This window comes from Gossypium hirsutum, chromosome A13 (assembly GCF_007990345.1).
Source record: "Gossypium hirsutum isolate 1008001.06 chromosome A13, Gossypium_hirsutum_v2.1, whole genome shotgun sequence".
Taxonomy (NCBI): domain Eukaryota; kingdom Viridiplantae; phylum Streptophyta; class Magnoliopsida; order Malvales; family Malvaceae; genus Gossypium; species Gossypium hirsutum.
Window position 1 is genome coordinate 46,620,400 of NC_053436.1, and position 25,340 is coordinate 46,645,739.

The following is a 25,340-nucleotide window of genomic DNA, read 5'->3' on the forward strand; positions in this document are numbered from 1 at the left end:
CAATGGACACGGGAGTGTGTTAGGTCGTGTGAAAACTCCTGTAGGTTCAAATTTAGAATTTAATTCGCACGGGCGTGTCCCTAGATGCTTAGGCCATGTGTGTCACACGGGCCATTACTACGGCCATGTTATAATGACCACACGGGCGTGTGCCCTATTTCAAGAGTTATTTTTATTTACTCGGTTTAAGGACCTGAGTTGGTTCCAAATGGTTTCCAATGAAAGTTTAAGGCTTCATAGGCCCACATTAAGGAGTTTAAACAAAGTTCGAAAGAGCTTTAAATTTGATAAAGTCTTGGTGACTCGGAAACGATTGTATGCATGTAATTAAGTATGGTAATGCCTCGTGCCCAGTCCTGGCCTCGGACTCGGGTAAGGGGTGTTACAGTATGTAACACAGTTTGGCACACGGCCTGCGACATGGCCGTGTGGCCATATTTTAATTACTCACACGGGCAGACACATGGGCTGGGACACAGTCGTGTGTCCAGACTTCGAATGTTCACACGATCTATGCTAAGTCACACGGCCGTGTGACCCTTGTTTTCAATTTTCCAAAATTTTCTATTTTATTTCAAATTGATCCCAAAATGTCATCAAACTATTTTTAGGGCCCCATAGGTTTGGATTAAGGCCCGTAAGTGTATATTTTCTATAATTAAGTTGTGTTATTAAATGTTATAAATTAAATCGCATGAAAATTTTATTGTAAGTTAAATGTTTTGAATTGTACTATAATGCTCCGTAACCCTAATCTGGCGATAGAGACGAGTTGATAGTGTTACATCTACCTCCCACAACCTCTCTCCAATTTCGTATATAGCAATTTACAACTACAAAGAATAAGAAAGGGAGGCCAACATTGTAACACCCCGAACCCGAAACCGACACCGGAGTCGAACACGAGGTGTTAACTGACTTTAACCCCTTATAAAATTTATTTTCCAGACACTGCCCAATCTGTGTACTAGTCGTTTTAAAAATCATATCTTGAGTTTCGTAACTCGAAAATCAGTTTCGTGATTTTTCCCAGAAACTAGACTCATGTGCCCATCTATGTATTTTTTTCTAGAATTTTTGGTCGGGCCAATTAGTACAGTTTATTAGTCAAAGTCTCCCATGTTGCAGGGGTCGACTACACTGACCTTTGCCCATTACGACTTGGATATCTCCCTGCACGGGGCTTCAATACTGATGCCGTTTGTTTCTATGAAAACTAGACTCAGAGAGGAATCTGTACATATATGGTACGACCCCTAATTATCTCTGGTTAATTTATAATGAATTTCCAAAGTCGGAGCAGGGAATCCAAAAACCGTTCTGGCCCTGTCCCACAAAAATCTGATTATCTCTTAATATACTGCCCATATGATCTTTTCGTTACTTCCTCATGAAAACAGACTCATCGAGCTTCGATTACATAATTTATTAATCAATTAATTCCACTCCTACTATTTTTAGTGATTTTTCAATCTCATGACACTGTTGCTGCCAGCATCTGTTACGAAAGTAACTAGGTCCATTTCATGCCTACCCTTGATCCAACTCAATCGAACATTCGTGCCATTTTTGCATGGCTTAAAGTTTACATGCCAAAGTTCAAACACAACGTAATAGCTTATACATGCCAAAATGTTCTTTTAAGCCAACTAAGAAGAAAGTACCAAAACTTGCTATCCGGTGTGATGACTTCGATGACGGCCTGACCCCGCAAAAATAGATGAGTCCAAGCAACCTATAATGGGTGACAAGGAAACACCGAGTGAGTTTATAACTCAGTAAGTCATAAGCAATGCACTACCATCCATCAATAACATTATCACAAGAGGAAACAAAATGGAACGAGACAATTTACTCCATCCATACCGAACCATACCATAGTTCCTCCAACCTATCGATTCAGTTTCATATCAATTCATGCATTCACATTCCATATACTCATCAACAGGACATTGAGGCATTTTCATAAATCAATTTATTTTCGTTACAATCAAACGACTAAACGGCCTTTCACCCATCCTACGATAAATTTTATGTACGTGACTTCAAGTATATTTGTCACATAGGTTCAAACTTACCGAGCTCAACACCAAGTATAAGCATAGCACCTATTAGCCATGTACTCAAGACACTTACCCGATCCGCTGTCCGCGATCGACTCAATAGTGTCGCACACATAGTGTCCATAATGATTCACGAATGTATATTGAGTCCGCACACTCAGTGCTATATAATCAACTCGCACACTTAGTGCTACGTAATCAAATCGCACACTTAGTGCTACATAGTCAAACTCGCACACTTAGTGCCGCATGGTCAATTCGCACACTTAGTGCATCATATTCATTTCGCACACTTAGTGCAACATAGTCAAATCGCACACTTAGTGCTGTACAATTTAATCCCGCGCACTTAGCGCCAATCTCATGGTCATAAATGGTTATACCCGCACGTTTAGTGCCGAGATCAACAACTCAGTACATCTTACCTCTTTTCTTTTCATTCAACAATTTCATCATCACATACGTACATGCATATATATATATATGTATATTTATTCATTCCATTCAGCATCAATACATAAACATTATGACCATTTGAAATAATACCAACTACATGCTTAATGACTTACCTTGTGTTGGGTAAGACGGTTCCAACTCGGCTACTCAGTGATCTTTTCTTTGCCTTTGCTTGATTCTCCTCCTTTAGCTCCTTGAGCTTAATCAATAATTCACTAGTTTAACCATCTTGTTAAACATTCATAATTCAATTACACATGCTTATGTATGTTTGTATATTCGGCAACCATCCTCACTAATTACTCATGTTGATGGCCGAATGGATGTATGTGTGTACAATGTCAACTATAACATCATGTAATTCCACATATGACTACATTTCTTAAGTTCCACATCTTAATGCCCATTATACATAATCAAATTTAACATCATATATATATTTACTCATGTGGCCGAATATACATACTCCCATATAATATCAAGTACTCACTTTAAGTATATTGCCGAATATACTTAATCATACACACACCTAACCAAAATAATTTCTAAAATCTTTATATCATTTATAATACATCTAATTATCCTTTTTTCACATTATCAACTCAAATCACATACATTATTTACTATAACATCTTTACATTCGGCATTGGTGTCAACCATAGTAGCCGATTCTTCCTACTTTGTACCCATGCATCTATTAATCCTTAGTTGGTTCAAACACTTCACACACTAGGATTCATCAAATTTTTAACAAGAAATAAAATCTCTAATCCTCAAACTACCATGGCCGAACCTTCATGGAGTTGCTAAGACTCCTCATTTCTACTTCTCACACACTCTCACATCCAAACCCTTTTATTAAACACCCAAAGTCAACCATCTCCTTACCTCATCACCAAAGACATCAAAATACCAACCAAGAACGTAACATTCATGGCCGAATGTCATCTCCAACATTTAACAAAGTTTGAACCATGGCTAGGTAGATTTTGAACTTACAACTTAAAATATACATGAATCTCAAAGAATAACATTAAACATACCTCAATCTAGTTACATGCATGGCCAAACTTCCTCCTAATCCTCTTCCTTAGGATTTTCGGTCAAAAGAGGTTGAAAAAGGATGAACAAAACCTTTCTTTTCCTTCCTTTAGCTCACGGCAATGGGGTGTATGCATGAGACCATTATTTTTTTTTCTTTTTTTTTTCATCACCCTTCCTTTCATTATTTAATTATCATGCTTATTATTTTATTTTCCTTACCATACATCACTAACACAACATGTTGGTGACATGTTTCCACCCATAGCATGGCCGACCACTACATATTAGGGAGGGGGAATTTGACATGCAAGTCCCCTTTTTCTTCCACATGCACTAATAGGTCCTCATGCATTGACCTATCACATTTTAAAATTTTCTCATATAAGTCCTATTGACTAAATTCACATGCAATCAACTAAATCGAAGCTTGAAATTTTCACACATTCATGATTACATATTCTAGACAATAAACATCACATTCAAACCTTTCGGTGACTCGGTTTAGCGGTCCCGAAACCACTTCCCGACTAGGGTCAATTTTGGGCTGTCACAAACATTTAGGTTTTTAGAAAGGGAAAGCGGAAAAAAATTCTTTCTCGTTTTGAATATCTTTCACTGGCATCATCACCATTCCATTTCTAAGCTTCACCCTTATACCTTTTGACCCAACCATCACCATAAACACCCCAATAGTCAATTTTGAAAAAAAAAAGAGAGAGGGAGAGAGAAGATTTTAATCATGCGAAATTGAGAAAATTAATCTAAAAAGAAAAAAGAAGAAGAAGAAATACGAAGCCTGAAAAGCAAATGACATAAAAGAGTTAGAATTAGGACCAAATTGGGATAATTATATATAGAATTTATTATATTTTTTGAAAATATTTATGTATATATATATATTTTAGAATTAAGACTAAATTGAGATAATTTATAATGATGAGGGTTATTTTTTTTAAATTATGACTAAATTAACATAATATATAAAAATTAATGGCTAAATTTATTATTATACTAATTTTTTAACTGCCACTTCACCCTTCTATCAGAAACTTAACAGAAAATAAAAAATCTAATTAATTGAGTGACCAATTTAAAACATTTAATAGTTGGATGGCTAAAAAAACTAAATTATAATTGAGTTACTTATAATATAGTTTACCTAAAAAAATATTTTTTTTAAATATGATTTTTCGTTTTCATGAGTTCTAATTAAGAGTAAGTTTAAATGGACAATATATTTTTTTACAATTAGTATAAAAATAATGATGATAACAACATTAAATATTATAATAATATTGTGCCATGACATAAAAAGTAAAATAATCACACCATCCCTGTTCATGGCTCGACTAAAAAAGAAAACTAAAGGGAGAACACATAAGTAAACCTCCGTCGAAAAGAACAATAACCAGTAGTGGGCCCTAAATAGTAGTGTGGATTTAAAGTCAAGCGGCATTCTATTTACAGGCAAAAAGAATTAAAATCAGAAAATGTTAACGCTTTTCTTCATTTCCTTATTTCTTATTCTCGTTCTCTCCGCTCTTCTCTTCAAGTTTGCCATTTCTGATGGTAAAGTTGTCTAAGAAATCCTGTTATAGTTTCATTTTCTTCTTTGGTAGTATTTAATCTAATTCTCTCAAATTTGTATCTCTTTGTTTTTTTTTTTTGGAATTTTCTTATACACTTCAGGAGATTTTACTTTACTATCTAGAAGGCATGTAAAGCGTGAAGAAATTGAAGATAAGGTAATTCTTTATATATTATTTCTTAAAGTTTAAGCTTTTTTTTTTATTGTATTTTGGGGTATTTATATATTTTTTCCCCACTTTCCTTTTCTTGAAATTGGATAGGTTGTGTGGATTACTGGAGCTAGCCGTGGGATTGGTAAAATTTCTAATAGTATTTATTTATTTTTGTTCATTTCCTAAATTTTGCTACTTATTTTGGGTTTGTAAAATTAATTCATTAAATTCAATTCATAACAATATGGTTTGAGGTTGTTTGTTAATTTTTGCTATCTTTGATAATTATATGATTTTAGACTTCTTTTTGGGACTTAGAGCATATATAGTTTACTCATGCTAAATAACCATTTCTATTGTTTTTTTGATTTTTTTTGTTCCAAATATTGAAGAAACATCTCGTACCTAACTCTCATTGATATATCTATACAGTTCCAAGTTCCAATAGTAATCATGCTTGACTTTTAGGTATAAGAAGTCAGCTATTTTTCTGGTCTATGGTAATAGACTAATGGTTCAAGACCTTGAGTTAGTTCTTTCTTTTTTGTCAATAAATTACCACAGAAAATGTCAGGGAAGGTGGTTTGAGTTATTGCCAAACCTAGATGGAGTGTAATGCTGCTTGGCCAGTTGGTAAATACCTTCAGAACGGCTCAAATAAATACAATCTCTTTGGTAAATGATGCCTGAATAGAACTAACAGGGTGAACGGACCAGAGTTTTTGTGACATCTTGAATTGTCATCCTAAAATAAAAAGGGATTAATAGATAGTTTATCGTGCCTTAAATCTTGCACATTAGATTTACACTTTTAGTGGTGCAAAAATCTATGCTTTTTCCATCAAAATAGATTAGGGTTCTGAAATTAAAGGCTATAAAATATGTACCTTAATTTTAATGTTGATATAAAGCATACATACTAGGGTCTAGATAGAGAACACGTGGAGGTTGTGTATGGATAGCTTACTACTGACAGAATGCTCTCTCACCAATTTAAAATCAATAATTATGTTATATTATAAATTGGTGACTACGACAAGTGGAATCTGAGGGCTCGTTTAAATTTCAAACACATTTTAACAGATTCTTGGATAGTCTTATTCCGTGAAGAACTGAAAATGTCTTTTCGTTCATCTTGTTTTATGTCCCACTTTTATAAATTCTATGTTCTGCCGAATTTTAGTACAGGATGACAAACCTTATTTGAATATTGCAATTAAGTTCTTGCCCTACTTTTAAGAGGTTTCGTCTATTGATAGCTTTTGCCTTTGAGGGATTTTTGAGCTGTGTTCCTTTTGTTGATTGTCTGTCTTCTATGATGTGGCATAGATTTTCTTTTATTGTTTTGCAGCTGATTTGCTTTGCTGTTTCACATTTTTGACACATTCTATTTATAATGGTGTGTTTAGGAGAAATTCTTGCTAAACAATTGGCAAGTTTAGGGGCCAAACTTATTCTTTCTGCACGAAATGAAACTGAACTGGAGCGAGTTAGGAAACAACTTACTGGTATGCCTGAGGCCTGGGTCCTAGCTTTTAATTTTTAATAAAAATTTTAAATTTATTTCCTAGTTGGCTCCTCTTTAGTATATAATATTAGTATGCTTGCAGGTAAATATGCACCTGAACAGGTAAAGATTTTGCCCCTTGATTTGACATCTGGAGAGGCTACACTCAAGGAAGCTGTAGACAAAGCAGAATCCTTTTTTCCTGGTGTTGGTGTTGATTATATGATCCACAATGCAGCTTATGAGCGTCCTGTAAGTGTGCACAACCTCATTCTTGATAGAGATTCATCAGTATTCTACACTGCTGGATAGAAATATGTGTATTGAACTTACGTTTTCTAATGTTAACCAGGTTTCTTGAAATGAATGAAAATAGAATAGTAAAATTAAATAAATCATTAGGATGTCTGCTGAAGTCCACAGTATTGGCCATTTTCTTCTTATTTTGGTTGGGAGGGGCAGCAATTGAATATTAATATTTAAAAAGGTGGTATTAAGTTTTGATCTGTATTTAATTATTAATCATCATATTTCACTTCTCAAAGCTTTTGCTTTCAAACCTTTTACTGTTGAGGGTATCTATTTTCTCTTCAGTTGCATTGAAAAATATTTAATGCTTTTTCTTTTGCCAGTTTGTTGAAATAAATACTTTTACTTGATAGATGTTTCTGTGGTGTCAAAGTGATAGATGCTTACCCCTTTCCATCCTGCTCCAAACCAAAAGAAACAGGTTTTTATCACTTTTTTTTTTGGTGAAAAGAAAAGATTACAGAAGGATAAAAACTAAATCCCCATAGGAGGATCCTCAATCAATCTTAAGCCTAGTCTTTTAGAATGAACTGACTTGGCCAATCTATCGGCAACTAGATTTTCTTCACGAGAAATATGTTGAATCCTCCAATTTTTTAGTGTTTTGAGGATAAAATGAATTCTTCTGACGAGTGCAGAATTAGAATTTCTTGAAGAACCTACTTGAATAGCATTAACAGCTTCAATACTATCAATTTGGATGAAGACCCTTTCGAAACTTCTATCCAAAATAAGGTTTAAGCCGTCTAAGATCCCCCAAAGCTCAGCCTCGACCACCGTACAATTGCTCAAATATCTGCAGTAGCCCATGATCCACCCATCATTATGATCGCACACAAACCCCTCAACTGTTGCAAAGCCTTCATCCAGTCTAACCGAACCATTAGATTTCAAGCTTACCCAATTGCTATCTGTATGCGAAGTGTGTGGATAACCATGTGCCTTGTGATAAGCTGCTTTTGATGCTAATGAGTATTGCTTTGCCCAACTGTATGAGCCCTTAAGGATCTCTTCATAACTCCAAGAAAAGTCCTGAAAAATAAAGAAGTTGCGGTTCTTCCAAATGCGCCAAGCAATAATCCCAAAAAAGCACAGCCAGTCCACCCCATCTAAAGAAACAGAGAAATGATTTTTGAGATTAATCGTCATCCAATTGTGAAGGGAACCAATATAAAACCTGGATCATCTTTCTTTTGGGATAATATTATCCCAAATGATTCTGGCTGCAAACAGTCTCTAACATCCTCGCATTCATGTCCACAAAATCCACAACCGCTGCTATTCCCAAAGCCTCACCTTGTCCTTTTGGCGTTCATAAGTAAGTGATGTTTGAGGGCGAGCCATAAAAAGAACCGGATTCATTGGGGTCCACTAAAACTCCAAGGCATCTCCCAAATACATTCTTTAGGATTCAGTGTACCTTCTGATAGGCACTTTTGATAGAAAATAAGCCAGTCAATGTAGCTCCCCAGACTATTTTGTTAGGTCCCAAAGAAGGATGTGGTGGTGAAATTCCAACAATTTTGTTAACAATCTCTTCTGGAATCCACAAACGAAAAAGATCTAAATTCCACGATCCATCACCTGCAATCATATTACTAAGCGTACAATCCATTTTAAGGTTAGTAGAGCATGGAATATAAGGTAATAAGGGGCCACAATTTGGGATCCAAGGATCTCGCCAACATTGAATACTCTTACCGTCTCCAACGGACCATAGATTTTCACGGATAAAGGGTCATACCTTGGCAATGGATCTCCATAGGAAGGAACAACGCCCCCTCGAAATATTTTCAGGTAAACCACTGGGGATCCCGTATTTTGTACGAAGGACCCGAACCCATAAAGCATTGATATTAGAGACAAATTTAAAATCCATCTTCATCATGAAAGAAGTATTATGATCATCCAAATGTCTCAGACCAAGGCCCCCATGAGATTTCGGTTGACACATCGAATCCCAACTTACCAAAGCTACCTTAGCGTACCATTAGTGGATCCCCAAATGAATTTTTGAACAATGCGTTCGATCTTATCGCATAGACCTTTAGGAACCATCATTGTTTGCATAAAGTAACTTGGGATTGACAGAAGGACAGATTGAGCTAAAGTCACCTTACTTGCCAAAGAAAGTTGTCAGGCATCCCAACTAGACAGCTTGCTATGAACCTTATCAACCACGAAACGTAGGGTATTATTTGTAACCCTCTCGTGAAAAAGGGTAACACCTAAGTAAAACCCCAAGTTGTTCACTTCCTGAAAACCAAAAAAACTGCTGATATGCCTCCTTAAACTACCACCCACCTCTTTGGAGGAAAAAATATTCATCTTCCTCGTATTTATTTATGGCCCGAGTAGTTACAAAAATCATCAAGAATATTCTTGATGGCCTGAGCTTGATGTTCCTCAGCATGACCGAAAAGGATCAAATCATCTGCGAAGAAAAGGTGAGAAAGCGGTGGACCATTGCGAACCAGTCGAATAGGGGACCATTTTCCAACATTAATGGCAACATGAATATTGTGACTCAACCACTCCATGCACAAAATGAATAAATAAGGAGATAAAGGACAACCTTGTAGAACACCTCTAGTGTCATGGGTTGCGCATGGGAGCCCGCAACCATGACACATTCGTGTGATCCATCAAGTGGGAAGGAGGTCATTTGGCCCGATCGGACTGACCCATTGCTTGAAGAGATTGAAGGCCCATCTACAAGCTCGTCACATATGGAAACATAATCTTCGAAGATATACAATCGTAGATTTGATATGTAATCTTAGGAGATATGATTTTGTAAATCTTAGAGATTTGATTTGTAGATACCATTCGATCTTAGCCATTCATGTACTTGATCTGTACCGTTAGATTTGGGGAGGCTCTACTATAAATAGAGGCCTCTCCCCTCAATGTAAATCACTTGAGTTTTGAGGAATAATAAGAGTTCTTGAGAGTATTCACTCAAACATTATTCTCTCTTGTGTTCTTGATATTTCGTGGCTTGTTCTTATTTCGTTCTTCGTTCGCCTTTGTTTGATCGTTGAGTTGCTTTCGTTTGTGTTGGTTTTCAAAGGGGAATTCTATTGAATCCTCAAATTGTGGGAGTTAGGCTGACTTAGGCGTTTTTGAAGCAAGAAACTGCCTAAGGCCGCACGGATTGTGAGGCAAAAATCCTAAGTCCGTGACAGTTGGTATCCGAGCCAGTCTTTCGAAAGCACTATTGAAGGATGTCGAGAGAAGTTGGTGAGAATGAGCCAATGGAGACCCGTGGGAGGGCCAGGAAGGCTAGTCGATCGAGGGACATGTTGTCGAGCTTGGAAAATCGAGTGGTCAATCTCGAGGAGTCTGTTGGTGACATGAGGGAGACACTCGAAGTGGTCCTAACCCGTATGGAGGAACTGAGGGAAGACATCAAAGTATTTGTGCTTGACACTCTTAGATCCACTTCGGACAAGCTGACGGTAAGGGACGAAGCTCTTGAGGCCCTGGTGACTGCCATGAAAGAGGAGATTGCTGAGCTTAAGGGGGAGCTCACAATTTGTAAGGTCGCTCTGGGAAATGGGATGTTGACTTCAGGACCGAAGCAACGCCATGTAGATGTCCCAAAACCCGAGAAGTTCAAGAGGGCTAGGTCTGCGAGAGAAGTGGACAACTTCCTGTGGGAATTGGAGCAATATTTTCGAGCAATGGGCATTGAGGATGATGCCACTAAGGTAAACACTGCTTCGATTTACTTTACTGATGTTGCTCTCTTATGGTGGCGACGTAGGTCCACGGATGAGAGACGTGGAGGAACGACCATTGGGACTTGGGAGGAGTTCCAAGGAGAGTTAAAGAAGCAGTTTTATCCGCAGCATGCTGAAAAGGAGGCTCGTGCTAAGTTGCGTCGGCTTACGCAACAAGGCACTGTTCGAGATTATGTGCGGGAGTTTAGTGAGCTGATGCTTCAGATCTCAGACTTGAATGAGAAGGAAGCATTTTATATGTTTGAGGATGGGCTAAGAATGTGGGCTAAGCAAGAGTTGCGCCGCCTAGGCATCACCGATTTGACTGTAGCTATGGCTGAGGCAGAGAACTTCTACGAAGCTGGTGGGAGAAAGTTTGACAATAATGATGCTTCCAAACCCAAGCCAAGACCCAAAGGCAATGGTGGGGGAGACAAAGAGCAAACAGAAAGGAGTGGCGAAGCCCCAAGGAATTATAATGGTAGACCAGGGGATAAGAAAGAGCCAATGAGATGCTTTCTTTGCCAAGGTCCACATCGGTTGAGTGTTTGTCCAAAGAGGGCCGCTTTCAATGCTATGGAAGCACGCGAAGAGGCCAATCCTGACACCAAAAGTCTTGGTACGATATTGGGCGGTGTTGAAGACAAGACGAGTAATGGGCTGATGTTTGTGGACATCATCGTGGCAGACAGAAAATTGAATGCCCTTGTTGATACTGGTGCATCTGATTTGTTCATGTCTAAAGAGATGGCGAAGGAACTCGGTCTCAAAGTGGAGGAAGATTCGGGTCGAATAAAAACGGTAAACTCAGAAAGTATTCCCATAACGGGTGTGGCTAAAGGGGTGGAACTCAAACTTGGCGAGTGGACAGGCAAGGCAACCATTAAGGTAATCCCACTTGATGATTATGATTTTGTGGTAGGATTGAGTTTGTTTGACCGACTTAATGCGTATATTCATCCTTCCGAGAACTACATGATGATCTCTGATTCGAACCATCGTTATATGGTGCGAATGAAAAGAAAGGGAAACATGGAAGGCAAAACATTGTCGGCAATCCAATTTGCCAAAGGAGTACGTAGAAACGAAGTCTCCTATTTAGCCACCTTAAGGAACAATGTGGAGGAGAAATTCGAGGAGGAAATCCCAAAAGAAGTGAAGCAGTTGTTGCAGTCTTTTCAAGATGTAATGCCCACAGAGTTGCCCAAGACATTGCCACCAAAGAGGGAGGTGGATCACAAGATTGAGTTGTTGCCTAATACTGAGCCACCAGCAAGGGCACCATATCGAATGTCTCCGCCTGAGTTGGAGGAATTGAGGAAGCAGTTAAGGGAACTTCTAGATGCCGGGTTCATTAAACCTTCCAAAGCCCCATTTGGAGCGCCGGTGTTATTCCAAAGGAAGCATGATGGGTCCTTAAGATTGTGCATTGACTATAGGGCCTTAAACAAGATCACTGTGAAGAACAGGTATCCCATTCCTCTCATTGCAGATTTGTTCGATCAACTTGGTAGCGCGAGATGGTTTACTAAGTTGGATTTGCGATCGGGGTACTACCAAGTGAGAGTAGCCGAAGGGGATGAGCCCAAAACAGCCTGTGTGACTCGGTATGGGTCTTTTGAATTCTTGGTGATGCCGTTCGGGTTGACAAATGCTCCGGCAACATTTTGCACCCTAATGAATAAGGTATTACAACCTTTCTTAGATCGCTTTGTGGTTGTTTATCTTGACGACATTGTGGTGTATAGTAAGACGCTTGAGGAGCATGTTGGACATCTGAGAGAGGTGTTCCAAGTCCTACGGGAAAATGAGCTGTATGTCAAAGAGGAAAAATGCTCATTTGCCCAACGAGAGGTGCCTTTTCTTGGCCATATTGTAGGAGGTGGCATGATCCGAATGGATGCAAGCAAAGTCCGAGCAATTTCCGATTGGGAGCCACCAAGGTAACGGAATTGCGGTCCTTTCTTGGTTTAGCAAACTACTATCGACGTTTCATTGAAGGCTACTCCAAGATCACTACACCCTTGACGGACTTATTGAAAAATGGCAAAGTATGGGACTGGGACTCTCGGTGTGAGAAAGCTTTTGACCAAGTAAAGCAAGCAATGGTGAGTGAACCTGTACTTGCTTTACCGGATTTTACAAAGGCGTATGAGGTACGCACGGATGCCTCAGACTATGCAATTGGGGGAGTATTGATGCAAGAAGGACATCCAATTGCTTTTGAGAGTCGAAAGCTGAATGAGACAGAACGGAGATACACGGTCCAAGAAAAAGAGATGACTGCTATGGTGCATTGTTTGCGCACATGGAGGCACTATTTGCTGGGTTCCAGGTTCGTGGTATTCACTGATAATGTTGCAAATAGTTATTTCCTAACCCAGAAAAAGTTGTCCCCCAAACAGGCTCGTTGGTAGGTTTTCCTAGCAGAGTTTGATTTTAGCATGGAGTACAAGCCGGGGAGTGGCAACATTGTAGCTGATACGCTTAGCCGAAAGATGGAATTTGCAACGATAAGCCAACCCAATAGTCCCTTATTGGAGCGCATTCAAGAAGGGTTGTCCCACGATTCCACGGCCAAAAATTTAAGAGGGAAAAACGAGGCGATTTTGGCTCGAGGGAGAATTACTATACACTCAAGGACAACGTCTATATGTGCCCCAACATGGGAACTTACGAAAGGAAGTCATGAAGGAATGTCATGATTCAAGATGGGCTGGACATCCAGGCATGCACCGCACTTTAGCTCTCTTGGAGGATCGATTTTATTGGCCTCACATGAGTGACGATGTGGAGACTTATGTGAAAACTTGTTTGGTGTGCCAACAAGATAAAATCGAGTTGAAGGCTCCTGCTGGGTTGCTACAGCCTTTACCTATTCCGGAGCGCCCATGGGAGAGTTTATCCATGGACTTTATTGTAGGTTTGCCTAATCTGATGGATTTGCAAGCATTTTTGTTGTGGTGGACAGGTTTTCGAAGTATGCAACTTTTATCCCCACAACCAAGGAGTGTCCTGCTGAGGAGGCTGCTCGCTTGTTTCTTAGACATGTGGTGAAGTATTGGGGAGTGCCACAATCTATCATCAGCGATCGAGATGGGCGATTCACGGGACGATTTTGGACGGAGTTGTTCAAATTAATGGGTTCGAACTTGAACTTTTCAACCAGCATGCATCCACAAACCGATGGGCAAACTGAACGAGTGAATGCGTTGTTGGAGATATATCTACGGCACTATGTGAGTGCCACACAAAGGGACTGGCCAAAGTTGCTAGATGTGGCTCAGTTTTCTTACAATTTGCAAAGAAGTGGGGCGACAAACCAGAGTCCGTTCGAGATAGTAACAGGACAACAGCCACTTACACCTAATGCTGTTGCGACTCGTTATGGGGGACCGAATCCAGCAGCCTATCGATTTGCGAGAGATTGGCAAGAGCAAAACGATTTGGCTAGAGCTTGTCTTCACAAGGCAAGTAAGCGCAATAAGAAGTGGGCGGATCAGAATCGAAGGGATGTGCAATATCAGGTTGGTGACTCCGTCCTTGCTAAACTGCACCAAATTTTGCGACACAATGGGTTGCATAAAGGGCTTGTTCGACGTTATGAGGGGCCGTTCCGAGTTTTGAAGAAGGTAGGCAAGGTGGCCTACAAGCTTGAGTTGCCTGAAAAACTCAAACTCCATCCAGTGTTTCATGTGAGTATGCTTAAGCCATTCCATGAAGATGGAGAAGACCCAAACCGAAACAAGTTCAAACGAGCACCGATGGGGGCAAAAACCGCCTATGATAGAGAAGTGGAGAACATAGAGGGGGATCGTGTGATCAGACGAAAGTACTATCGACCGCGGCATGAATACCTAGTCCGATGGAAGGGATTCCCTGATAGTGAGACAAGTTGGGAACCCGCTGAAGCCTTGTGGCAATTTCAAGACAAGATAGATCGTTACCACGCGAAGGATGCAACGAGGACGTCGCTAGATTTGGTGGGGGAGAATGTCATGGGTTGCGCATGGGAGCCCGCAACCATGACACATTCGTGTGATCCATCAAGTGGGAAGGAGGTCATTTGGCCCGATCGGACTGACCCATTGCTTGAAGAGATTGAAGGCCCATCTACAAGCTCGTCACATATGGAAACATAATCTTCGAAGATATACAATCGTAGATTTGATATGTAATCTTAGGAGATATGATTTTGTAAATCTTAGAGATTTGATTTGTAGATACCATTCGATCTTAGCCATTCATGTACTTGATCTGTACCGTTAGATTTGGGGAGGCTCTACTATAAATAGAGGCCTCTCCCCTCAATGTAAATCACTTGAGTTTTGAGGAATAATAAGAGTTCTTGAGAGTATTCACTCAAACATTATTCTCTCTTGTGTTCTTGATATTTCGTGGCTTGTTCTTATTTCGTTCTTCGTTCGCCTTTGTTTGATCGTTGAGTTGCTTTCGTTTGTGTTGGTTTTCAAAGGGGAATTCTATTGAATCCTCAAATTGTGGGAGTTAGGCTGACTTAGGCGTTTTTGAAGCAAGAAACTGCCTAAGGCCGCACGGATTGTGAGGCAAAAATCCTAAGTCCGTGACACTAGCTGGTCAAAATTTCGGAGTTGGAACCCCATTCCACAACACCTACATAGTAGAGCTGGAAATTGCAGACATAATAACATTATGTAAAAAATTAGGAATACCTGCAGCTTGGAGCAACGAGTCAATGAAATCCCAACGCACTCTATCATAAGCTTTTTCCAGATCAATTTTGATGGCCATCCACCTCCTATTTTTCTACGTGCTCCTCATAGAGTGGATAACCTCTTGTGCAATGACTATATTATCTGTGGTATTCTGTCCTGGTAAAAAACCAATCTGCTCAGGAGCTATAATTTTGGGGAAAACTACTTTAAACCGATTAGCAATAACCTTCATAACCAGTTTGTAGAGAACAGAGCACAAACTAATTGTTCGAAATTGAGCAAAGCCTTCTGGATTTTGGGTTTTAGGGATAAGAACAATAAGCGAATTATTTAAATCCGGATCAATGTTTTCACCAGCAAAAATCCCCTTAACCCATCTGCAAACGAAGGGTCCAACATGATCCCATTGACTTGTAAAAAAGGGCGTGAAAATCATCACTTCCTGGAGCCTTCAAAGGTGCCATGTCAAACAAAGCGACTTTGATTTCCTCATCAGAAACTGGATTATTAAGGAGGTTAAAATTCCTCGTCAGTGAGGGTCGGGAAAGCGCTTGTGGGTAAACCTCTCGTCGGGCCAGGATGCTCACCATACAAAGATTTATAAAAATTGACTGCTTCGATCTTTAGCTGCTCTTCATCCATGATCCACTCTCCCAAATCATTTTTAAGGCGGTTATTTGATTCTGCTTCTTTCTCCTCAAAGTGCGAGTGTGAAAAAATTTGGTGTTGCGATCCCCCAAGACTAACTCAAACAAACTGACAAGGCATATTATGTAATTCTCTAACTCAAACAAACTGACTTGTATTGACAGTCAGTGCATGATAGTACATGATATTTTGCTATAATATTTCTAGAGATAGTTTCATAGCTGTTTATTTGAACAGTTGCATCTCAAGCATAGAGTGGCTTTTCCTATGCTGTTTATTGTTATTATTGTTGTTTTTGTCATGTGCAGAAAACAACAGCTTTGGATGTAACCGAGGAAAGCCTCAAGGTATGGCGGAGTCCTTGTGCAATAGTAATTTTTAGATCTAGTTGATATATTTGAAATTCCATATGTTGCTACAAAATTTCAAATGGTCATAGGTTTGCTGGGGCAATATACGTTCTCAGTCTAGGTATCATGGAACATTACATATGGATTATATGTATAATTTTCTATTGTCTTTAGAAAGTAAATATTTCATTCTTTTTCTTTGCTACTAGGCTACATTCAATGTCAATGTATTTGGGACAATATGTCTCACACGGCTACTGACACCTTTTATGCTGAGGAGGGGAAGAGGTCACTTTGTTGTGGTATGTGGAACTGAATAATATTTCACCCATAGAAAATTGCAATTATTTTCTTTTAATCGTAAGAAAAAGGAAGTTATGTGAAGACTAGCTCATCCTTAAAATATTGGATGAATTCATGATATTTTTGGGGCATTTACCATGGCTTTATACTTCTGGAAAATGGTTGATCAGATGCTGCAGGCTGTAAGTTTAATTGCTATTCTTTGCATTTTACTTTGTGATACAGACTTCTTCTTTCCCCTATTTGCTGTCCAGTTGCTTAGCATCTTATATGTTGATGGCATGTTTTCTGAGTTGTCAAGAGCTGAAAGTAGAGTTATATTGTTTCCTTTTCTTTTGATTTTAATCAATTTGGTTGTGATAGATGTTTGGTTTGATTGCAATCATGTGCAGATGAGCAGTGCTGCTGGAAAGACACCTGCACCTGGTCAGGCAGTATACTCTGCTTCTAAATATGCTTTAAATGGATACTTTCATTCCTTGCGTTCTGAGGTATGTAGAGAATCTTTCCTGATGAGAAAAGGAATCATCTCATTGCCTTGTTTCAGGTTCTAAGAAATGATTCTTGTGAGATCCTATGCTGAACTAGTTTTTTGTTTGTAACGAACCAATGGGCCATTTCATAGAAACTATAAAAATTCAATTTCCATCTGAAGGTCAACTTTTTCCTTTAGCAGGTTTAGTCATTTTAACATGTTTTTAGTTAAAAAAAAAAAAAAGAAGAAGGCCTACTCTATAGTTTCTGATGCTGTAGTTCTATCATTCTATGGTTAACATTCACACGTTGTGGGGATACAAACATGCTGTTAGTAATAGTATATATCCTGAGTCAGAGAGTCTTCCTGACTTGGGTCGGAACCAGGTGTTTAGGGATCAAAAGAAGTAAAACGAGTTTTAGAAGGCTTAACATTACTAGGAATTCAGTTTGGTGACGCAACAGTTTTTGAGTAGTGCATATGCTGATTACATGGATTTTCCTATCTATAATTGATTAGGGAAATCATTGTTCAGTATAAAAAAATTCAGATGTGAAAGCTGAAAATTATTATGTAATTTGTTAGGGTTAAGAGTGTTATTTGGTTTAGTCATTTCCGTTTCTGCTAAAGCTTACTATTGATACAATTGATATTTCATAATGGTGCCACCGGGAGTAATTTCATCCTTTGCAAGGTTCCAATATGGATTCTAGATATCTTCTTAGTTATGCAATTGAAATATCAAATGGTACAAGGAGATTATTGCCTTTCTTAAATTCACAATAAAAGTTCAAATTCCCTAGGATTTGTTGGTCATAGGGACAATTTTGATGTTGGATGCTGAATTTGGTGAAGTCTAGTCTGCGTAGAATACAACTAATCTTGTATTTGAAAAATAATGGTCTTCTAGTTCGGACCATTTTATCTTAGCTTCTCTGTGTTATGATTAGGATACTTTTTTGTGCTTTGAGATGTTTTCAACAGCCTTCTGAATGTGGAGGTCTCGTTGCTTGAAAATTTGTACGTTGTTTTGCATGTAACAAGGTAAATTGTTAAGTTCTCAGTGAATTGATTGATACTTTTTCAAATCTAGGAGTGGGAAGAGTAGGAAGGGGGCAATTTAAAAGAGATTGCAATTGAAAAGCCTGGTAATGCACAGAAGTCCAACATCTCAGAGGGTTCAACTGTGATGATATGTTCTGTATTTCAATATTAAGTGCAATAAGGGTTACGCTAATGAATAATGGAAGAGTTTGTTTAAAGATTTGTGGTTCTAGCATAGTTTTTATAAGTGAATTTTTCAAGAAGTTTTTGGCTTAGAGTATTTGGACTGCAGCATGGGATTTGAGTTGAGGATTCCTTACACTTTTAGAGGTGGGCTAGTTTTATTAGAATTAAAGTTGTTTCGGGTTTCTTAGCTGTTAGGGAAGTTTGAAAACCTGTTAGAGTTTATATTGAAGGGACACTAACTCATGCGACCAAATTTTTTCTACTTACCTCCATGAAATGTGTGCATGGAAAGGGCATTGTTGAACGATAAAGGATGAGAACATTTTCTAACCTATCCCAGGTGTTTGGAAGAGCGAGTGGTTTTCTGCAGTTTATATGGCTAAGTTGATTTACTATTGATGACAACTTAAGTTTTTGTGTTTGTCAAAGGCTGTGTTTATTTATTTATTTATTTATTATTATTATTCCTAAATTAGTAAGGGTATAAAGTTTGGGTGACTTTACTTTTCCTACCTAAAAGAAAAAATTTGTCTGGTTGTAGACTTAGTGTGGAAGTTGTCAGCTAGTAACATATACCACAAATTATGTTTTGTTTTCTAATGGCTATCTGTCTTCTGCTGCTTCTTTTTTTCCTTTCTCTCATTCTTCCCCGTGGTCTTTTATTTTCTGGCATGCAGCTTTGTCAGAAAGGTATCAAGGTTACTGTTGTTTGCCCAGGGCCAATAGAAACATCAAATGGCTCTGGAGCAACTACTTCTGGAACTAAGGTTTCCTCCGAGGTTAGACCATTTTTTTCAACAGTAAAACTTTTTGGTTCTCAAAATGTTTTTCAGTTAACTGCAAATTTGTTGTCTTCCCTAACTCCTATAAAAGTCAGCTTTTGTCCCTTTTTCGCTGCTGTTATGCTATCACAAGAAGTGAGCAAGGTTGTTACATCCTTTCTTGTACAAATGAAAAGTTTTCCTTCATGTTCATGCCCTTTAACAGTCATTTAGTATTGTGCGGTACTTGTGTAAAACATTTCTCAGATCCAATTAGTAGACACTGGACATGATTTTAATACTCCTTTTTTTTTTTTGGTTTATAGAAGCGTGTGTCAGCTGAAAGGTGTGTAGAACTCACAATCATTGCTGCCTCTCATGGTTTAAAGGAAGTTTGGATATCCTACCAGGTATTTGCGTAGTAGTTTAATTTCTTTTTGATCATGCATACTAGTTTAATTTCTTATCATTTGTTTTTCACTTTATGTCTAATGATGATCTTTTATGTTATGTGTCAATCCTTACAACTAGGAAGTATGGAACAGTATAACCAATAACTATACGCTATATGTTAAATCTAGATAAGCAATCCAAGGATAAGGAGGCTGGGGTTTAGTTGGAGTGACTCCTAATTTTGTCAAAAGCAAAAATATAGAAAAATGTTTGGGGGAAATTAAAAATATAAGAAATATAAAAATTTAAGCATAATTGAAAAGAAGAAAGTATAAAGAAATCAGACACAATACTTGATACTGGATTTGCTACTTTCTTAAGGCACCTATGTCTTCTCCCTTAGTTTCGATTGTTAAACAGTCCAATCCATTATTTTTCTCGAGCTTTAGAAATAACTTTGGAGTCAAAGGTATAACTTCTGTAATCACTTAAATTTCTCAAGCTCTACAAGAAAAGTGTCATGTTGATTCTCTCTTAACTTAATGCTTTTTTATCGTACTTTTTTATTTACTAATTCAGTTTTTATATAATAACAAACTTAGCTTTCAAAGTTACGACATTTTCCATTTTTGCTCCTACCTTTTATTTGAAGCAAATGAACACTTGGGCTTTTATTTTTAGTCAAATTAATCAGAAGTTAATTGAAAATATGACGTGATCATTAAATGCCTAACTTGGCCGTTAATTGTTGCCGTGTGATGGTTCACATGTATTTCATTATTGATTTTGTATGCCACCTTAGTAAATAATTTGAAATTTCAGAATTTTCCAAAATTTTTAAAAATTACCGAAAACTAAGAAAGGAATAAAAACTCTTTGAAATTTAAAAAAATATAAAACATACATTAAGGGTTTGTTTTGATGGAATTTTAAAATTGTAGGTTTTTAAAACACATTATTTCAAAATGTTGTTTTTTGTGATTATTTTGTTTGAATAATAATTTTCTTAGAAAAATATAGGCTATTGAAATTTTATGAGTTAAAAAATGTTATTAAAAGAAGAAAAATAACATAAAAAATAAATAATGTAAAAAAATGTGATATGTATATCATTATATTTTAATAATATACACTATAAAAAAAATATATTAGAATTACATGAAAATGATATTTTGACATTTAAGTTTTTTTATTTTATAATAGGATCATGTGTATGAAATGAAATAGAATTATGATGAATATTGAAAAATCACTTACTGGGGTAGAATTTGAATATCATTTTAAGTTATTAAAATCCTATTTTGAAATTTCTTACAAATTTTAAAATTCTCTATTATTTTTAATCAAACAAGAAAATTTATTTTTGGAAATTTGAAAACTTTGGTTGTGTTTACATATTCTAAGGAAATTAAATTATGTTTTTTATTCTCTTTCCTTATTACACTATATAAACATAAATAAACTAGCTCTAGAGATGAAATATAGTTAACTTTTTGTCAATCTATTCTTCTCTTAGTAACCGTTAACATAGTATTAGAGCACCTTGACTTGATTTAGTGAAATTTGTTGTTTTGAACATGGATCATTAGGGTATTTTGGGGTTATTTTTTCAAAGTCATCTTTTGGGTACAACTCCGTCACAGGGAGGTGAGCCACCAGCTCGACAGCCAAACTGTTAATTTTGGCATCAAGGCTCATGTGCTGCTAGAAGATCCAGGTACCCTCTTCACGTGTCGGCTCGTCTAGGCGCATGGGGCAGTGATCGGCCATCGACTTTTGTTTCCAATGTCGACTTGGTCCGATCATAGCCTAGTGGTTGGGTGCTTGATTGGTTGAAGGTTTGTGGGTTGTTTTTTGATTTTTTGAGGTTTCACATTGTTTTAGTACTGTTGATGGGTACTATTTGGGTGTTCATGACCACTGTTTGAGTATTGTTCAAGTGCTGTTTTGGGTTGTTTGTATTCTTTCCTTTTGTGGGTTTTGTTGGCTTTCGTCATATCATTATTCCCTTTGCTTCATTTGCAGATCTAGGTAAATCTAATGCATGTTTTATTTCCTCTTCATCCAAATGATTTATCGATTTAGGAGCTATAGATCATATGATAGGTAATCTCAATTTTTTCTCTATCTTTCAGTCACAAAATTCACCTTCCCTTGTTACTATTGCTGATGGATCCACTTATAAAGTTGTTGGTTCTGGAAGTATTAACCTAATGCCTATCACCTTATCATTAATATTAAATTTACCTAACATTGCCTTTAATTTAATCTCTGTCAGTAAACGTACCCGTGACCTAAATTGCTCCATCTCATTATCTTCCCGATCATTGTTTTTTATAGGATATTGTAACGAGCAACACTATTGGTAAATGACATGTATTTAATGATCTTTATATTTTCTACGCATGCATGGCTTGTCCCATTCTCTCTCAGATCGAAGCACATTATTGATTGAGACATCCTCTTTTTTTGTTGAAGAAGTTATGCCCTTAATTTCAAGACTTACCTTTTTTGGAATGTGAAGTAGGTTACTTTGCGAAACACTGACGGAGCCCCTTGAGATCGAGATAAAAAAAACGAGCTAGTTTCACTTTTGAATTAGTACATTCAGATGTTTGGGGACCATGTTCGGTAGTATCTAGACTTGGATTTTGATATTTTGTTATGTTTTTTTATGAATATTCTCAAATGACATGGATATATTTTATGAAAAATCAGAAGTGTTTTTTCATATTCATGCTTTTTGTGCTAAGATAAGAACTTAGTTTCTTGGCCGGATTTTGTGCAATAATAATGCTAAATTTCGACTCTTGCAAGGCCTTTATGACCAAAAATGAGATTCTTCATCAATCCTCTTGTGTTGGCATGCCATCTTAGAATGGTGTAATTGAACAGAAAAACAAACATCTCCTTGAGATAGCTAGAGCTCTTTTATTTCGAACTGAAGTAATAATTTTGGGTTGGTACTGTTTTGACGGCCTGCTCTTTGATCTATCGCATGTTCCTTGTACTTGATGGTGATAACCCAGACAATATTCTATTTCCTTCCAAACCATTATTTCTTATAGAACCAAGAATTTTCTAGTGTACTTGTTTTGCTTGAGATGTTTGGCCTCATGTCACAAAACCCTTAAAGTGTATTTTTTGGGGTATTCTCGTCTTCAAAAGGGGTATTGATGTTACAGTTTAGACCTCAAGAAATATTTGGTGCCTATTGATGTTGCATTCTCAGAACAAATATCATTCTTTTCAGAAGAGATGCCTTCAAATCTTCCAAAACTGGGGGAGGAAGATGATTGGTTAATGTATATTGTCACTATTTGGACTCTTGTTCTGACAAGTCCATCAGTTATTTAAATTTGTTCCAGACGAAAAGAGACTTACGATACATGTCTGATGTCGGTGTTTCCATCATCAGATCCAACTCTATTCTATGTAAAAGTAAATGCCAATTTACCTATTCTATTTTTAATTTTGTTTCATATAACCATTTGTCTCATCCTTACTCTTTAATTAATCCTTAGATTTTATTCTATTCCTAAGACAGTTCAAGAGCCTTTGAATCATCCTGATTTCTATGATGCAATGTTGGAGGAAATACATGCATTAGATGAAAATGGTATTTGGAACCTAGAGGGTTTACTTGTTGGTAAACAGGCTATTGAGTGCAAATGGGTATCCACTGTTAAGGTAAATCCAGATGGCTTAGTGGCTAGACTTAAAGCTAGATTAGTTGCAAAAAGATATGCTCAGGCTTATGGAGTGGATTATTCAGATACTTTCTCTTCTGTGGCAAAACTCACCTTTGTTTGTCTATTCATCTCACTAGTCGCTTTTCATAATTGGCCTTTACAACAAATTAGATATCAAGAATGTCTTTCTTTATGGGGATCTCGAAGAAGTATATATGGAACAATCGCTGGGTTTGTTGCTTAGGGGAAGCATGGAAAGGTTTGTCATCTGAAAAAAATCCTTTTATGGAATGAAACAAAGCCCTTGTGCTAGGTTTGGAAAGTCTAGTGAGAGTTCAACAGTTTGGGTTGAAGAAAAACAGTTGTGATCATTCGGTGTTTTAAAAATGATTTGAGGTTGGAGTCATTCTTGTAGTATATGTTGATATTGTTATTACAAGAAAGACTTGGGTCAATTGTAATTTTTAGGGATAAAAGTGTTGAGAAGCAAGAAAAGAATTTTTCTATCTCAAAGAAAGTATGTTCTTGATCTACTGGCAAAAATTGGAAAGTTGGTAGCTAAACCTTGTAGTACTTTAATGGTTCCCAATGTGCATCTTACAAAAGATGATGGTGATTTCTTTGATGACCTCAAGAGGTATAGTCGGATAGTCGGGAAATTAAATTATCTCATTGTAACTAGTTCGAATATCGCATTTGTTGTGAGTATTGTTAGCTAGTTATGTCTGCACCCATGGTCAAACATTGGGCAACCCAATGGGCATACTCGTATCGAGTGTTTTGTAGATGCTAATTGGGTTAGATCTAAGATAGATAGGAGGTCTACTACTGGATATTGTGTTTTTGTTGGTGAAACTTAGTATCATGGAGGAGCAAGAAGTAGAATGTTGTATCTCAGCCTAGTGCAGAATTGGAATATAGGGTTATGACACAGTCCACGTGTGAAATTATGTGGATAAGACATTTGTTAATTGAAATTAGGTTGTATTTGTAACTAGCAAAGCTCTTTGCAGTAATCAAGCAGTTCTTGAAGAAAATTTACTTTAAATGGAAATGTTCTTAAAACTATTATTGTTCTTAACAATTGGTATCAAGATTTGAGTTATATCTGTTATTACCATTGATATTTGTTATATCAATCTTGTATTAAACTTTGAATTACATATGGTTGAATATTTTTGCAATTCATTCAAATAGCAAGCAATAGCAAGAAACAGGTAATATGTACTTGCAAATAACGGAGTTAGAGTCTGAAAGTCCTCTTGGCTTTTTAAGTTGTATAATTGAGAATTTTATTTAGTTTTCATGCATGAGATGGGTTGTCAACGTTCTTCTTGTGCAAGTAGTAGGTGAAAACAAATTTTGATGTTTTTACTCTTTTTTCTTCAGCCTGTACTTGCGGTAATGTATCTGGTGCAGTACATGCCTACAATTGGCTATTGGCTCATGGACAAGGTATGGTCTATCATTCTTATTTCAGTTCATTCCACGACATGATCTTATTTGTATGTTGATAGTCTCCCAAAGTTTCCATAAGACCCTGTAATACTTTTAACTGCAATTAAACTGTTGTTTCATTTCATGTTTCTTGTGATTAATTTCTCGAAATCGTTTCGAGGGTTTTGCTTTATAGTTTTCTCTTTTTGTCACTACTTCAGTTTTATTTGATTTATATGTTAATCTAATGTGAGTTCGTCTAGGTTGGAGGGCGTCGAGTGGAAGTTGCTGCGCAGAAAGGCAACACCTACTCGTTGGGATTACTTTTTGGGAAAAAGAAGGCAGCTTGATCTCAACCATATTAAATCTTTTTTCTTTTCTTTTTTACTTGTTAGGCTACTGGGATCACAGGATGTAAAAAATATCTTAATTTCTATTGCAGACTAGATTGAGATCTTTACTATTATGTCACTTGTTATGGCACATAATTAGGGATCAAAATAGTTGTTAA

At 37.2% G+C, this 25,340-nt stretch overlaps 1 protein-coding gene across 12 annotated transcripts; it reads left to right on the forward strand.

Annotated features, from left to right (window-relative positions):
- Positions 1 to 4,899: 4,899 nt before the first annotated feature.
- On the forward strand, positions 4,900 to 25,340 carry LOC121212730 (dehydrogenase/reductase SDR family member 7). Of its 12 annotated transcripts, none has more exons than XM_041086097.1 (12): positions 4,904 to 5,132; positions 5,253 to 5,308; positions 5,414 to 5,447; positions 6,715 to 6,813; positions 6,916 to 7,064; positions 16,497 to 16,535; positions 16,748 to 16,840; positions 17,234 to 17,332; positions 19,224 to 19,472; positions 19,634 to 19,717; positions 24,782 to 24,847; positions 25,093 to 25,340. In XM_041086097.1, the coding sequence occupies exons 1-12, from the start codon at positions 5,054 to 5,056 to the stop codon at positions 25,177 to 25,179; spliced, it is 1,134 nt and encodes a 377-aa protein (XP_040942031.1). In that variant the 5' UTR covers positions 4,904 to 5,053; the 3' UTR covers positions 25,180 to 25,340. The 12 variants fall into 12 exon arrangements, 7 of the variants coding, with proteins under 7 accessions (XP_040942036.1, XP_040942031.1, XP_040942034.1 ...); XM_041086100.1 differs by having other exon boundaries at positions 19,224 to 19,325; XR_005908100.1 differs by lacking the exon at positions 25,093 to 25,340 and adding an exon at positions 21,290 to 21,538 and having other exon boundaries at positions 4,941 to 5,132; positions 24,782 to 24,849.